Source organism: Pararge aegeria, chromosome 6 (assembly GCF_905163445.1).
Source record: "Pararge aegeria chromosome 6, ilParAegt1.1, whole genome shotgun sequence".
NCBI classification, from domain to species: domain Eukaryota; kingdom Metazoa; phylum Arthropoda; class Insecta; order Lepidoptera; family Nymphalidae; genus Pararge; species Pararge aegeria.
The window spans coordinates 12,263,054-12,281,111 of record NC_053185.1 but is presented as its reverse complement, the minus strand read 5'-3'; the positions used below and the strand labels follow the sequence as shown (position 1 = coordinate 12,281,111).

Below are 18,058 nucleotides of genomic sequence, written 5' to 3'. Positions count from 1 at the left end.
TTTTTTATACTAATAATTGACGAACCAAGCACATGGCTTACTTGTTAATGAGTACCCGCCCGTAATATAAACAGAGAAACACTTCGCAGGGTCTTCAATGGGCATGCACAAAGTGCGCCCTGTGCCCATCAATCTGAGGCGTAGGTGTTAGTAATTACCCTTCAGACCCGAACACAGCAACCCATTTGAGGTCGAGTACTTGAACGCTCGATAGCTCACCGAGTTCTCGACCGAGATTTATGAGAACGATATTGTGAAGAACATCTGAAACCTGAAACCTCAAAAACGATGTCGATCCCTCCACCATGGGCTACGACTACCTGAACACGGTGGAAGTCACGACCGGAGTGCGTAGCAGACGACCTTTTTTTTACAGAATAGCCGATACTAGAAAAATCATTAACATTCTATGAAGCTAAAAACCTGAGTTTGCCAGTTGCTGGCTGTTTACGTTTATTGTAATTGTTATAGTAGGTAATAGAGATGGAATTACTGTCATTATGTAAACAGTGCCTCGAAAAGGTCTTTATTTTATGCAAAGCACTCGCCTTTAATTTGTAATAACAACGTAAGCTTTGGTTCCGTAATAGGTACCTACGGTTTTGTCTAACAAATCCCCCGGGCAACTCGGTCTTTCCCTAAAGTAACGGTGCCCAAAATCCTTTTCCGTATTTCAAGGGACTTCTTTCATCTTGAATGATGTATATAAATATGGTGAATAAGCTTAGATTAAAGGATTACACATTAGTATTAAGTTACATATAAGCGCTGGTCCCTAGAGGACAGTTACGAGTATATTTCGCTAAAATCGTGTAGTGCAAATCCCAACAAAAGACCTACACCCAGCTTAGGTTGTCTTTCGTTTGAGATGATAAAATACTACTGGATGGATGGCGCGATGGATGGATGGCTGGATGAATGGATGGATGTTTGAACCAATTTGACTGAATGTAGAAATGAAGATAGATTATACTCTGGATTAACACATAGACCGCTTTTTTTGCCGGTAAAATATATGGTTCCTGCGGGATTCATGAAAAACAAAAAACCGCGTACGATGCCGCGGGCAACAAGTGGTGTGAAAATATAAAGAACTTACTTTGAGAACACTTTCGTCCTCCGAGTGGCAGGAGCTCTGTAGGGTGACGTCAGCGACCTGTCCTGCCTGCGATACTATCAGCACCTTCATCGCCTGAGAGACTTGACGCCCGGTAAGCACAGCCGTATTGAGGACCTCCCAGTTCTGCACAACAGAATGTAATGAAATAGAGATGTAGGTACATTAATAGACAGTAATAGTTTAAGCAAGTTTCGAGAAAGAAGAGCGTCGCGTCGTTGAAATTTTCATCTAATTTACTTTATTAGCCTTATTAATAAAGTTCTATTAAGGTAAATTACTTACAACTCAATTTGATGTAGACATTTTCTTCAATATTAAACTGTTTGTAGACGGTGATTCTCAGGGATATTTAGGTACCATTACAAAAGCGGTATTAAAACAATATAAACATTTACATTAAACAGGATCAAACAGAGTTGGCAAATAATTCACAATTGATCACAATTACCAGGAAATTGAGCTCAATGAATATGGCGATGGAATTAGAATTCTCAAAGACAATAACTAAAGCACACAGTAATTAATGGGCACCGGCTTTATCAAAGGCGTCGCGTTATAACCACTCAATAAGAACAGTTACTCGTATCTTTATCAATTCCTTACAACTGAACAGCGTTCATCCATCAACGGTAGATTATTATAAAGAGGTATTGAAGACTACTCCTACTGTCATTCTAAGAAGGAATAACCACAGTTATACAGAATTAAGAAAATACAGAAATCTCATTCAGCCATTATTGCATGCAGTGCATTTTATCAAAAACATTGAATGAACACGTCTCACTTTACACCGGCGGAACATTCCGCGGGTGTAAAGTGACAATCGCGGGCGGGGCCAGCTTACAAACTTTTTTCATTTTTCCTACTATATGGTAAACTTTTAGAACATTAGAGCTAAAATAATTACTGTCAACTAAATGGAACTGCCGGTTCGACAAAGTGTCACCGCCACTACCTAAGTGTAGTGGTTTTTGATGCTTTTAAATATTAGTCGTGTACACGGTTTCTATACGTTCCTAGTTCTTTACACAGTTATACATTAAACACATGATTAAATCCTGTTATTAATTTTTTGTCTATATTACGTTATGTAGGAGTCTAAAAGCGTGTTAGTTAATTTGTAACCAATGTGCGGCTCAACCCTACAGCGATCGTAATGAAAAGCCCATAGAGTAGGATATAGATTGCATGCTAGAGATGGATATCGGATATTTTTATCCCGGAACAGCACTAAGTTCTCACTTGTCTCAAAATTTCGCCAAGCCCTTAGCGCAATTTAGCATAAAGCTAGCTTGCACACTGGAAACGGACAAAGCATTCTTTTCATTCTGAGATAACGCTCCTCGCCGGATTTTCAAAAAAACCGAAAAAAAAAAGCGGTCGAAGTCACGCGAAACAGTTACATAAACAGCTTATAAAGCATTTTATTGATTCATAATATAAAACTGAATTGGATTTTACTATAGACTAACGGACCACCCATATAGAATTCCAATGAAGGAAGTTTTATCTAGGGATAAGTTTGTCTCTGTGTTAGTTTGTCCTGCTTGTAGAAATTCTCAAACTCATTTCGAAGTCGTCCAACTTCATTCGGATTGCTAAACTAATAAACTCGCAGAGATTCATATCAGATAAAATACTGACTGAAATATCCGCTTCATTGCTTCCTTTTTTTAACTCCCGACGCAAAAAAGACGAGATGTTTTAAGTTTGACGCGTCTGTTTGTGTGCCTGTCTGTACGATCGTAATTCCCTAATAGATAAACCGATTTTGATTTTGTTTTTTTTTTTGTTTAAAAGGTGAATTAGTCGTTATTAGCTATGTTTAATGAAAAAATGTAAGGCTTGCTTGACTAGTCGAATACTATGACATTTGTCATAGTATTCGACTAGTCAAGCAGTCGAATACTATGACAAATGTCGAGCTACCACAAAATGGAGTATTAATTTACTATATGGATATCAAATGAAAAGACTGAAAGTAGGAGCCGATTTTTTTTTTAATTTATATTAGTTTTTTTGTGGCACATATTTATGTTTACCTTCACAAGTGCTACACACCTAACCATATTTTCCGTCAATCTCAGGAGATTGGTACATTTTTTCTTATGATGTTCGTGTATTAAATAATCAAAAACCAAACCAAGTATGTAAAAAACCAAATATCTCCTAGTTTTGTCTGTATATCAATTTATGACTAAGTTGTCGAGATTTAACGCTGATTCTGTTTTATACTTAAATCTATCTTAATCATATATGGATGCTACAAGTCTGCAACAAACTGGTACTGATAGGGAAATTTTAAACCAAAAGGAAATACATTTTGTATTGGATCATCATGTAAATTGGCGCCACAAAACTTAACAAAGAATGTTTGATGAATTTTTAGTAGGTAGGTAATTACAAAAAAATGTGAAGTTTGAATCATTTAGTCAATTTTGTTTACTTTATGATGTGTGTACAACCGATAAGCATAACTGTTTGACTTCTGGATTCATTTATGCTAGTCAAATAACACTCAGAGGAATCTCAAGATAAACTTAAAATTTTGCAAAGTTAGTTTTCTAGGATTATTTCAATCACATTTTGTTTTATTTGAACCACATATCCAGTCTGTATGTTTTTGCTACAGTATCGATAGCTACCGATGGTTTATGGTTCTTCGTTACTGAGTCTAAATTTGGACAGTAACAGGAATTTTAGAACCAACACCCCACGTCAATGGTTTTGTTTAAAGCTATTTCCGTTGATTGTTATTGCCATTTGTAACACACTTCAAACAAGGAGGAGATCCTCATGGAATGAGTACTGCTCTTTTTTCTAGCTAGATGAAATCGGAAAGTGGAACACAAATTTATTTCATTCTAACACTTAATGATAATCAAAAACGTTTCCGAAAAACTGAATCCACAGTAACGTTATAAATGAGAAAGTGTGTTTGTTTATTTATTTTTTGGTAACCTATTTATGGCTCAACTTTTGCACCTATCTTTATGAAATTTGGCACAGGCAGGCATCTTCGAAAATGACAAACGTTAGAACTACATACTTTTTATCTCGATACTTTTTATCACCTCACAATATATACCTCACAATTATATAAACATAATACACGTATGAACGCTTCATAAGTGCCTATGCTAGGCCTACATGAATATACGAATTTGAATTTGAGAATACTAAATCGTCCCCCAGAGTTTTCTGCTAACCGAAACAATCGCAGGCAAAGCCGTAGGCACTTAATAGTTAACATGTACCTAAAACGAATTTCACGCCTAACCGCTGAGGAGCATCAATCAATCAATCGGATTAGGTTCACTTTACATTATAATCCGACGTTTCAAATAAGAGCTTGAGTCCAACTGCGGGACAATAATTCAGTCATTTAAGTCTGACAAACACATTGGATAGAAGCAGGCGTTACTTTGCGCCTGTGGAAATCCATATTATCCATCCATCTCCGGTTTTGGAGCGAAACGTGCGTAGAGGGTACATTGCCGAGGATCTGTTTGGTGTGGAGTATACGGATTGAAGTAATTATAAATTACACCATACAGATTCTCCTGCTGTTCGCGGAGTATAGCAAATTAAGCTCAATTTTCATAATATCAGGCAAACATGATTATATAAGAATAGCTCGCATAAAGTATTGAGACAGATGATTTTCGAGTGTTTTTATACAACGTGTAACCGAATTACGAAATACTATTCAAGGGTGCATAAATAGGTAGGTATATTTCATGACGAATCAACCTGTAAAAATTTTAAATGAAAAGAAGCATATTTATTTTTCCATACAAAGTAATTCATATCATTCTATGTTTTTTCCTTTTACGCCTTCAGTTGCCTGGTAGAAATCGCTATGTAGCGATAAGACCACCAAATTGTACTCTCTTGCTTTGTATTATATCTCTTTTTTTTCTTTGGTGTACAATAAAAGTGTATTCATTCATTCATTCATTCTAAGTGTTTACTTGTGACAACTCTATTGAAGATCAAAGAAGTCACAGGAGTCAATTGATTTTAATTTTGAATATGATGTTCGGGCTGTATCTGATTTCTTTCAGTAAAAACTATGACAGTGCTATAATCAAGAACTATTAGCGTTTTGGTTTCACAGATTAATCTCAGAGACAGTAATTAATGTACCTCACCATGTACAATGTGAATAAATATTTCGGTTTTCACTTACACGTTGTTTAAGAAGACGCATAACTTTTTTCTACGTTATCATATCCAAGCAAATTGCAGCATTCATAATATCAGTAGGTATGACTTGTTTTTTAATTAATTCCGTGTCGTTTACGACGTAATTTCCTGGAGCCTACCTCTCCAAACCCTAATAACGACGCCATTATTGCAATAATAGAAGCTCTGTCCGCTCCATTAACAACGATATAACTTTCGGAAATAAGTATTTGTAAGTACCTAATTACTAGATATAATATAATACGAGTAGGTAATCAAAATAAGGAAAACTAAGAAGACATTTTTAAGGTTTTGTTTTACCAGTAAGTTCTGCAAAAAGCTGCATTATTTTCTACAGAGTACGGCTCCGACGAAATTTGCAGTCTTTCCTGCAGCATATATAATCCAAGATTATTATTTGTAAAGTAATCTACTTAGGTGCGTTTGAAAGTCTCTACAACGTTTGTTTAGTAGAACCAAAGATTCCTAATGCCTAAGATGCCTAATCAAAACACACTCGTAAAAACTTTCAAAATTTTTGTTTGGGTAGTGTTTAGCCCGCTACCGTCTTAGACTGCACCATCACTTACCATCAGGTGAGATTGCAGTCAAGGGGGAACTGGTAGTGGATAAAAAAAAATACGAGGCAGTTATTTCAAACTACATACAACGATCAATTGAGTTACCAAACGAGTTTAGGAAATATTGAGCGATTTAGATTGCCTGATTTCCTTTGGGAAGCTATTTCAGAGTTTGACACACTTAACCATAACTGAGTTACCATAGAATTGTTATCGGCTACATGTAGGTATTTTCAGTTTTTTATCTGTACAGTAGCGAAGAATAGTAAATTTTTCCGAACGGAAGGAAGTTACACGTTCTATCAAGGGAAGGAAGGAGTGGCAGAGCGTGCGAGGTTCCTCGGAGAATAACTTCAAGTATTTTAGATTTTTTATGTCCTAATATGACCAAAAACTAGGCAAGCGAAATCAACCTGTACCACTTCCCATGTATATTTGGAAAACAATTGTTAATTTTGGCTGGTGCCAATGCCCTGCAGGTTTTTCAATGATTTGTTTGTATCCATTCTTTGAATGGAGCTCCATTTTGAAGCTTGGCGGGACCACCAGCATTTCTTTCAACATCCCATGGTTAGTAACCATCCGGTTAGAAAAAATGTGGGATTGCAAATTTTAATGAAAAAGGTATAACGAAGCTAAACTTCTTTGTCGATCTCATCATATAAGCATTTGATAAATCAGTAGATATACCACAAAAGGCTTTACATAGATAATTAGGGGCGTGTTTATATTGTCCCCATATTCTCTATAATGTTCCCAAATTATGTGTATTCTTATCTGACGTCACCACACGTTATGTCGCGTTTATTCCATTGCTTTAAACGCGCATAATTTGAAAGTTGAGAAGTGCGTGGAGCAGACAAAACTTGGGCACTGAGGACTGAAATTCTAACCTAGTCCTGAACCAGGCTATCACTTTTACTACAGCGTTTAAGTTTTTGTAATAAATTCGTGTAAAATACGGAAAGGACGGCGACTGTAGTAGTGTACTAGAGCGCGGGCGGCCCAGTCTCGGTGTTAATATTAATAGTATTTATTTATAATCTAACAACCTAACCTTTTTTTATCTTATTTTACTTTAATTAATATTTTTGAATGTTTTTAGATTTCTTGATAAATATCCAGTGAACAGTGGTAAATTTTAAGTTTTCGAGGTGGTCGTTATCACTGTTACGCAGTTTCATACTTTTACAGTGATCATCGTTTCATTCATTAGCGGTTAAGTTATGTTGTTGTTCACAATTAAATAAAAATAAATAAATAAAAATACATTACTAACCTAAATTGTCTATGATTCTTTCTTGCTTTCTTAGATTTGGTATTTTGTGTGTTTCATCTTATTTTTAATTTTTCATATGGATTTAAGGTGTAAAAAAAGAATTTGTATTTCTTTCAGCTGTGTAAGTTTACGAGTTCCCTTGTCGTTACTTTTGATGGCGCTTAACGTCGTTAGTCATCACGTAAGAGTTAGTGAAACGTTTTTTTTCTCTACTTTACACCCAAATGATTAGGCATCCGATTTAAGCGTTTCCCCGTTTGAAAACGGGCGTAAGTGTTCACCATTTGAGAATCTGAAGATTTGCTCCTTAGATGAACTAGACTTATTGCTACTTACGCTTTCTGATCGGAAGAACATTTCCTATTTTAGTTACGATAGACTATACAAAGCTACCTGAGGCACTAAATATTCTACGTTGCTCTAAAGTTAATAATGATTTGCTATATGATAGTTAAACGCACCTTAGATATTGGAAGTACAGCTTGAATGTCGTCCTTTTCGATGTCGAGTCGCGTGTTAACGCGGTGTTCGTGGGGTGTTTCTTCAGTAGTAGATGTGGCACTGGGTGACGAAGACACCTTTGCTGACCAGCTAATGCGGGCTGTGCCTCGACCTGATTCCCCTTCTGACCCTTCCGCGTCTCCCTCGCCCTCGGCTCCGACTTCAACTAACCAGGTAAGAATCTCTTCCCAGCCTGGTCCTCCAGCTCCGCTACTCTCTTCGACGTTTCTGTATATGACCAAAAAACAATGAGATTTTTGTATTTTTATAATACCTAATAATAATTTATATAAGATAAGATAGAATTTTATAAATTTAAAATGCATATAAAAAATTTCGGAACCCACAGAATTTGAACCTGCGACTCTCGGGCAATCGCGGCCTGACCGCTTTCACCAATTAAGCTACGGCTCTCCTACCATCGATGCCGAAATTAGTATATGCCTTTCACACTGTAGCGTCATCTAGTAGGAAACGTTGCAGTTTCGATCTACTTTTTCAAAGGTCCATATTACAATGAGACACGTTTGAAACAAGAGATGACACATTGCTTTTTTATAAAAAAGCATCCAAGTGTAGGTAAAAACACTAATAAAAATTATGAAAAGATAAGATACTTAGAAGTTTTGGTTACCTTAACAGTACCTCCCTTTTTTGGGCAAAAGGTTCTAACGGCTCAAAGATTAGATTTAGATTAGAGCATTTTTTTTAAATGATTGTTACCTGGAAGCATTGGGCTCTGAGTTATTGAGACACTAAACACTCTTAAATTTTTTTTTTTTTTTTAATTTCTAGGTAGCTAGCCTAAACGTGTTGCAGTATAATGTATAATAAGGATATATTTCTTATAAAATAAAGTAAGGTAAATAAAATTGTCGCCTTAGTAAATGAGTTAACTATATATGGTGGTCCGCCTTTTGGCACCTGGTTGATCGTGTTGTATATCCCTTCACAATATGAAGGGAGTAACTATGTGCCCGAGATTCTATATAGTTTACAGGGAGTTTACATTCACAGCTTGGGTTGATGTACACATCAGGGTGTTCATAGCATTCCTAGCTCAGGTGGGACATCTGTACAGTAATAATGTATGGTTGGTCCATACATTATTGCTATAAATAAAATACACGAGAAACAAAATACGTAGGTAGATACAAATAAACTTATATCGAAACCTAATGTAGTAGGTGCCACATTGCTGTTTCACTCAATTCCATTTCAATCCGATAAAGAATATAAATTCAACATTTTATGCTCCATGACATTTTCAGTACGGTACTGAAAATCCATTAACGTTGTACACAAATTCAGTCTTTGTAGGGATGACAATACTTTCCCGATTCCGGACAGGTTCGTCCTCAGTAAATCCTTGACCCAGTTTTTATGGTTATTGAGCAACTTTTATACTTATGTAAGGAAAGCATAAAAACAAAAGTAATATTCTTGTTATGAGGCAAGGTAATGTATTTAACAGTTTATTATATTAGTTGTCCCGAGTATTAGATTTACCCCTATAGTACAGACATCGGGGTCATTTTGATAAATCAATCGATCGATTTGGCTATAACTATTTGTTGAAACGCGCTTATCGTGATTTATTTAATAGCCCATTTTTCGACGAATGCAAGTTTGTAATAAAGTCTAAGGTCATTTTCCACAAAAGATAGTTTTTGTAAATTCCGGAAATATACAATTTACTTAATGAAATTAGTTATAAATAAACATATAAAAATACCGTAAAAGTAAAAAAAATAGTATATAAAGCTGACCTGAACGCGATGATCACACGAACTACTGGTCTGATTTGGAAAACTATTTTAGTATTGGATAGCCCATTTATCAAGGAAGACTATACGCTATATAGCGTTAAGACCAATACGAATATAGCACCAATGAAGAATGTTTAAAATCGGAGGGTTTTTTTCCTTTTGAGAGCTTCCGTTGCGTGCGCTGCGTAAACGGTTATAATTTCGATATAATCATGTATGACAAAGTAATGCCTCTTTAAAAGTTCTAAACAAAAGTCCGGCACAGCATATTTCTATATTTTAAGGTTGACTTATACGCGGACGAAGAGGCGAGGGACTGCTAGTCTTCCATAAAAGTATTGAAAAGGGTTCTTGTGTGCGCGGAGGACGCAAGCTTTTGAACATTATGTTTTATATTGTTTTTTTTTGTATCTCTCAAACCTACCACTCTTGCATATATTATGCTCTCAAGAATAGAGTTACGTTTTTTAATATAGTTCTTTATACCTGCAAGCTTTACGGCGTGGTGACGGCTGTTACAAAATACAGTTGCAATCACACCTCCTTACGCAGGTGTCGTACGAGGCCACTGAGGGAATATAACAGAGAACGGACAGAATCGTCCTCTGTACTAGGTACTACTTTTATCTACTGCGATTATCAACCCGTCTACCGAGCTTTTTTTTTGAGCATCCACGACAAGATAGCCCTTGACTGCAATCTCACCTGTATGGTAAGTGATTATGCAGTCTGAGATAGTAACGGGATAACCTGTTATGTGGGAGCAGTTATATAGACCTATACGGGAACGCTAATTCGCTTAGCGGTACATCTTTGTCGGTAGGGTGGTAACTAGCCACGGCAGAAGCCTCCCAACCGACGAGACCAGAGAAAAATCTCTCTTTACGTCGTGTTACTCGTGACCCCTTCCACATACAATGTTTCGGACGATTTTGTGCTATTTGACACGGGTTTTAGCAACGTGTAAAGCAATATGCGCTTTGGTGTTGAGAGCGGTGCGGATTTGATCCGACCAACGAATCGGGCTCCGTCCTCGAGGTCTCTTTCCTTCCACTTTGCCAGTGACCACATATTTTCTAGATTGTCTCCATCTCTTCTGGCAATGTGACCGAATTCCTCGAGAATCCTCTGAAGACAGGTGGACAGAGAAATTTCAGAAGATATAAATTGCCGGGGATCGAGCTTGTCGGAGTTATGGTGTAAAATCGTCAAACACTCATCCCCTCTCCCAAAGGGACCGAGCTTAATGTCGGGATAAAAAGTATCCTATATTACTTCTAACACTTCCAAGAATATGTGCACAATGTTTCATGAGGATCGTTTAAGTAGTTTTTGCGTGAAAGCGTAACAAACATACTTACATTCACATTTATAATATTAGCAGGGATAGTTGAAATGTTAACTGATTTTTTGAAGTGAAACTTCTTTATCGGGGTTGGAAAAAAATTTAGTGTAACATTTTTCAGTTACGCGTCACATTTTTCGATACGCGCCGTCCTTTTCTTGTCCCAACCACGGTTGATTCGAGTTTATTCGAACTTCAAATGCATTGAAAAATTTAAACGGCTGAAGACGTAAGCATATATCATAATACTAATGATATTGTTAACATTGTAACTTCATCGATAGATTTTTCTGTTCTTTCTCCTGACTTATGTATGGCTCAATGCCAAATGGAAAATAGGATGAATATTTTGAGTGTTGCACTTTATATATCTCCAAATCAGAAGTTGGACAATATTATTAATTTTTTTCTTCCTCCTCCCTCTTCGTGCCTCTTTACTCGGTTGCAATAATGATAAAAAACCGATCTGCATCAGAAAAATCTTTGAAGCTAGTTGAATTTTCGAAAGATTATTTGAATTTTATATTTTATTAAAAAAAAGTCCTCAAACATTAACAACAAGATTCGGCACTAAAATTGCTGGAGTTTTTATGGAATGTAAACAATATTTGACGGCCGACTGGCGCAGTGGGCAGCGACCCTGCTTTCTGAGTCCAAGGCCGTGGGTTCGATTCCCACAACGGGAAAATGTTTGTGTGATAAACATAAGTGTTTTTCAGTGTCTGGGTGTTTATATGTATATTATAAGTATTTTATTTATATTACCTATTCATAAAAATATTCTTCAGTCATCTTAGTACGCATAACACAAGCATACTTTAGGGCTAGATGGCGATGTGTGTATTGTCGTAGTATATTTATTTATTTATATTTATATTTCATATTTCAGTTACCATAAGCCATAATAATAATAATATTACAATTAAATTAAAGCTGTAATAACCTTAGTAGTAATGAAGTAAAATGACATAATTGTATTATTTGTATTCATGTCCATGATAATAAAAGCCTTTTGTTAAACTTTATCTAATTTAACTTTATTTAACCAGTTTCTGTAAAGTTGCAGTAGATCATTTTTCGAAAAATAAGGTTTTTAAGAAGTTTCACTTTTTACGTGTGTACACAAGTACACGCACACATTTTTTTAAATTTAAGTTTTCGTATGAATAGTAGGAAAAAAGGTAGATATATGACGAATTTATTTTAATCAGTATTCTTAATCTAGTTAGTCAACTGTTAATAACTAAACACATTCGTGCCGTTAGCAATTTTTGATTCTGGGCCAAAAGCCACTCTACCAACTTTAACTTTGAAATTCAAAATGTTAAGTTTCATTTAGCGACACAGGCGCTTTGCCAATTTGCTGCTCTGTAAGAGCAACGTGCTTTTAGCCAACAGAACTGTGAAAATATTCAACCGAAAAAAATTAAGAATTCGTATTAATAAAATAAACATAAAATAGTTAGTAAGTTACCTATAACTTGTATCATTATTTACGTTAACATAAATAATCATTATCAATATCTATCATAATCCACTGCTGGACTAAAAGCCTCTGCCAACAGGTTTGCCCATTATCACCATGCTGGGCTGCAAGGGCTAGCACGGGCAGGAGATAAATATTATATCCCACGATTATATATATATATCGATAAGGGATATAATTAACCTCCCCACCTGCTAAATCACTTACGTGGACGTGGAATAGGAGAAGTTTACCCCCGTTTATTAATACACATATATTATCTGAATATTATTTCCACTAGTGCGCCAGTGCTCTGAGAGTTGATAAAGCTGTGGGCGAAGACAAATTTATATCCTTTCCCCGGGGACATAATTGTCTCCTGCCCATGCTAGCCGTGCTGACGGGTTGGTGACTTTACGTACCTACGTAGTTATTTCCTAAATAATTTCTTATATTTTTAGATATATAGTTTGAGATACTTATGTTTTTATTCAAAAGCGGTTATAGCCTTGTGGATACGACCAGCTTCAGTTTCGGGGGGCCGATTTCGAATCTAGGCGTGCAAGGTTTAAGTAATTAAATATCAATTGTCAAGTATTTATATGCAAACATTATACTCGTAGATACATATACCTATAGCTAATAAAAAAATCAAAAACCCATTTTATCTAGTTTCAGCAGACGAATCGATCTGGAATGTGAAACTTTAAAACGAGTACAAAGTGTTCGATTCCCAATGTACTCGCTCAATTTAGAAGTTTAACTGGGTATTTCCCAGTTTAGTTAAACTTTTCGTTTTGCAGAGACTGCCGACCCACTTATAATAGTGAACGCGAATAGCGCCCATGTCAGGGTTGACAAAATTGAAATTGAACGGAATCTGTTATATCCGCGCTGCAATCCACACGATAGAGTCAACCTTGCGATGCGATAAAGTATAAACAACGATAGCAAAGTAAAATTACAATCTCTGTAACGTATTCCCTGGCTTTCAATGTTTATGTTAGATTTGCTATCCTATTCCAAATAACTAAATAATAATTTACTTCAGAAAAGTCTGTCTGGTATTGTAAATAAGATATCTTTTATTTAGTTCTTTAAAATCGATAGACCCCATGATATAATACAGTTTAGCTCTGTTTGTCGGTGTGTCTGCATATGCAACATCGTTTAAGTGTACATAAGCTCGGGATCTATTGTTAAATTATCAGATGTATACTACTTATTTTAACGCACGCAAATACACGTGTCGTTATAATAAAATCATACCAGCAAGCGAGGCTAAAACGATCTACGTTATATCAAAAGACAGTGGAGTGCATTTCATACATGCCCAATTTCCCAATTTGGCTCTGCCTACCCAATTTGTTTATTTTCATTGTGTTGAAGGACTTTCCTTTTTATGCCATCTTCCTGCTTCATGCGTACCCTGGTCAAAAACCTGGTACACACAACTAACCACGTACTTATTATATTACCTACTGCGTATGGACAAGGTCATTCAACAAGCATAATGGCAATGATTCATTTGTGCTAAGCATTAACAGAGTACTAAGCGGGTACATGTAGTAACCTTAAACTGCTGAATTGACATGTACGATTCAAGGTTTACACAAAGCTAGTGAAATTGGTTGGTGTTCCAAACTAATCCAACCGAGACATAAAACGGTCTTCGTGATCTACAAGGACGGTACCTTATAATCTATAAAAAAACTAAAGGAATAATAAAATAAAAAAAATAAAGGATAGGCATTGTAACAGTTATAAAAAGCCTACGCTTAAGAATTTATAAATCGTACTAGAGATTTTCTTCATTTTGCATACCCTGTGCATACCCTCTATGCACGCCACTGCTTATAATATTATATACGATACATAAGGTATACCTAGCTTTATATTTTCATTACCACTCACGAATGTATTTGGAGTTCTACTGTCCATCATGATATCGACTCCTAAGTTTGGGTTAAACGTCACCCTTGAGAACCCAAGCCTAGTTGTTTGTTTCTTCCTTGGCCTACGTACTCTGGGTTCTTTTATATCACACCCTTTAAATTCTAAAAACTTTGACCTAAATATTTTTTTTTTTTGTCTGACCATGTAATATCTGCTGAAAGCACAAAATTAAACTGTTGGAACTAGGCAGGTGTGAGCTCTTAAAAATTGCAGGTACCTACTCTTACCTAAGTAGGCAGTTTATTTATATGTACGTGCGTTACACTACCTGAAAGATAGAAAATCTATCGAGATGCAAGAGATTACTACATGAAATCAGAGCAAAAACGGTATATTTATTTTCAAAAGATAAAATACAACTAAAGTCGGTTTTTTTTACTAAATTTAAAATATTCATATAATGTAAGATACCTCGATGAAAACTAAAAACTCAGGTCATTAATCTGTCATGTAGTCATAATCCTTGCAAAACCTCCTTTAACTGCCCAGATACTTTTTGTTTTCACACATGATAAAAGTAGCATTTACTTTAAACTTCAAATAGACTTACGTATCAAGGTTGTCATCATCCCTCAGAGGCTGTTCGAGCCGCGTCGCGGTAACGGTGGCAGCCCTCGGTTTAACTTCTGCCGTCACTGCCCAATGAGAATTCGCCGCTGTGACGCTCACCAATCTCAACCCAGATTTCACCTTCATCCTGTTAAGACATATTAGATCATTATCCTAATAGGGTTCAGTAACGTGGTCGCTATCTATGGGTCTCGTAATAAGGTACAGAATCATCATGCGATGAAGAGCTCGCTACAGTCAGCTTTTCTATCTGCCTAGGTCGAGACCCCCTAATAAGGTCTTTATACTACTGCTGGATGCAAGCGGCACAAGACTGGAGTTTAAAACTCCCTAGAAAGTCCATCGGTTCATATGATGATTTATGCACCTGCTATATTTTAATTGGGACTTAGAACAGTTTGACCCTCTATACATCTCGAATACGGATTGGCTTTGACTACCGCAATGTTAGTGATACTAACAATAGGATGTCTACGTTCGCAAACGTGGAGTGCACTACTGCTCTACTATGTGGCTTCAATCATAATCTTGATGAAACCTACTTATTCAAACTATTGTAATGATCCCAAACAAGTAATTCTTCTATCAGTTGCTGAGGTTCGGTATGCTAAGGTTCGGTAGACACAGCATACCGAACCTAAATCGACTTTAAACAAGAAGGAGATTCGCATTTCGACCTTTTACATTTCTTATTAATTACATAAACATAAAATATTTATTAAGTTATACCTTTAACGTTTATGTTTAAAAAGGCGTATATGTATTATTATTTACTTTAATATAGTATAGTAGTATAGTATAGTATTTATTATATGTATTATTATTTACGTTATAGGTAGTATTTCCCACGTCATAAAACGCTTAAAATATTAAACTCTCTTTCAGAAATAAAACTTCAACTGTTCTCTTTGAAATGTAAGCGTTATGTAAAACTGAAGTGGTTATAAATTTTAGTTTCGAGCGCACTGCTAGTCCCGAGCGACCCTACGCCTCGTAACTCAAAAGTAGGAACAGATATATTTGCTGAAGTTTCAGAGCAGGTGCTGTTCAAACTTAGAATATAATGTGAAATTACATTTTTCCTTTCTTTATAGTGGAGATTTTTTTTAATGTTACGCTTTATTTAGGCAAATATGAATCTAAGTTATGTTTTGACCAGTTTCTACTTTAAGGGTTTATAAAGAGGGCAACATTGGGCTGCAAATATGCAGTTTTTATGCAGTTAAAATACTGTCTAGACAGTAGAAGTTTACTGTACTTAAAGAACATAAAAACTTATGGATTCATTTAAACAAATCTATTAATTTCGTTATACTTCTATTTGTTTTTAATAGCAGTTTTTAAAAACCTGCATGCATGGGTGGATAAAAGGACAAAAATACTTTTAGTTTACGTAAATGGCTGAATTTTCTTTAAATTTCAGTTCACTTAATTAGTACCAGATTTTCACAGTTGCACGCTATGGCTTGGCGAAATTAAATTTATTAGTCTTTCTCAGTACATTTAATGCATGAGTCTACCTATTCGTGGTGCGGTATGTTTCTGTGAAAATTCTCATAAATAGGCGTTTATGAGAATTTTAATGAAAGCGTATGTAAAATTTTACTGTATAGTGTATGTGTCAACAAAAAAAACAAACCTCGCTTGGACACACATACTTACTTATGTTGGAAAATCTACAATGTTAATTTTATTTATATAACATTCGAATTGTTCGCGTACATTTCACAGTGATAAACAAATTGTTGATGTCGATGGCATCGAGATTTCCATGTCAAGTACCTTCGGTAGTGACAGCCATTTGTAATGTCGGCTCAGTCTAGCACACTTATGTCCATCTATCAACGGCGATTATTTATTTATTATGAAAACGCAATATGTTTCGATAGGTACCCTACGCATTTCTGAGTAATAAGTTAAAAATAGCTCACCTTATGACAACATGTCCAATCGTATGACTAGCATCACGGCGCACAACGAAAGGCAGATGTAATCTGAAATGAGGATATAATGGTGCCCGTGGGAGTAGAAGAGCGGTGTCACCAGCTCGCGCTTCTCTATATCCTGCTCGTGGTCCCGCTAGGGTCACAATGCCCAACGGCCATGCTGGTTGGACGGAAACTTTTCCGCACACCCCTTCTCCTGTCTCACCACTGCTAGCTTCTGCTGCACTATAAGCTAATTTCATAGTCCTTGGTGGTCGTTTCCCTTTTCCATCCGCAGGCCACCATGCAGCAGGAACTGTAAGTTCTGCTAAACAGGCTCCCTCTTCGCCTTCAGGTCCGCACGTTGCAGTCAATATTTTATTACCAATGCTGGCATGTAAAGTTATACAGACGCGACGTGGCCTCGCAGCCGCGCGTCTCGCACCTCCTTCACCACCCGTATGAAACAAAACTCTCAGTACCGGTGCATCTTTAGGCAATTCCCGGAATACCAAATGAGCTGATACGTCAAGCCTATGAGCTGTAGCATCTTGTAATTCTACTAAACTGGCGTTACGTCTAGGCGGCTCGAGAGGATCGGGTACAGCATATCGTGCTGGTACTGTTTGTTTCGTGGAAAAGGGTCCGTAGGTTGCTCTAACCGAAGCGGGCGCGGAACCTTGTAAAACTGTAAAACGGTCGAGTGATAACAAAGCTCCTGGTAGAGCTGTACCCATCGGCTCGGGCGGTGGACCGGCGCCATTCCATCTAGCCGTGTGTTTCAGGAAAAAACCACTGTCCTTATTCTCGAAGTGCACTTCCACAGCAAACACGACACCTGTAAACGAAAACAACAGTTGTAAAATCGACGTAATAAATAGTAAACGCAACAGAACGACGCAACCATTTTATTTTGTTAGGTGACAACAGATAAAAGGGCAGTCAAATACTGGCGCGGATCCAACTGCATTCGTTTCCCGAATTGGAATGTTCATTTATTGTTTACAAATAGGTGCAGAATTATTTTGAAACGTGAATTTTTAACTAGAGTGTTACATAATATATCGAAAACATTCTACTTTAACGTCCTATCGAATCAGAAATAGCGCTAACAAGTGTAATTGGAAGAGCAGCTTAAATTCTCTTTGACGAGTGCATCGTCAGACAGGCGTTAGACACGCTCCCGTCATTCGTCTCGGTTATTGCGGGGATTCGTGTCACATTCCCTGTGCATGACTGTTAAGCGCCCTTCATGGAATTCATTACGCTGCTGTCTGTTTAAAATGCGACCCGGCCTCTGAAGCGTTCCTTGGTATACACAGTAAATATAATTATCTCAACAGCATTTTGAACTGATAT

General features: G+C 36.6%; 1 protein-coding gene across 1 annotated transcript in view; it reads right to left on the bottom strand.

The window, feature by feature from the left end:
• Positions 1-17,496, bottom strand: part of LOC120624630 (transmembrane protein 132E) — a 33,717-nt gene extending 16,221 nt beyond the window's left edge. Inside the window, exons 1-4 of the mRNA XM_039891282.1 lie at positions 16,706-17,496; positions 14,755-14,901; positions 7,630-7,897; positions 1,100-1,243 (exon numbers count right to left, since the gene is read on the bottom strand). Of these exons, the coding sequence (XP_039747216.1) occupies positions 1,100-1,243; positions 7,630-7,897; positions 14,755-14,901; positions 16,706-17,436 (1,290 nt within the window). The 5' untranslated portion in view covers positions 17,437-17,496. The remainder of the gene's footprint in view (positions 1-1,099; positions 1,244-7,629; positions 7,898-14,754; positions 14,902-16,705) is intronic.
• Positions 17,497-18,058: the final 562 nt, after the last annotated feature.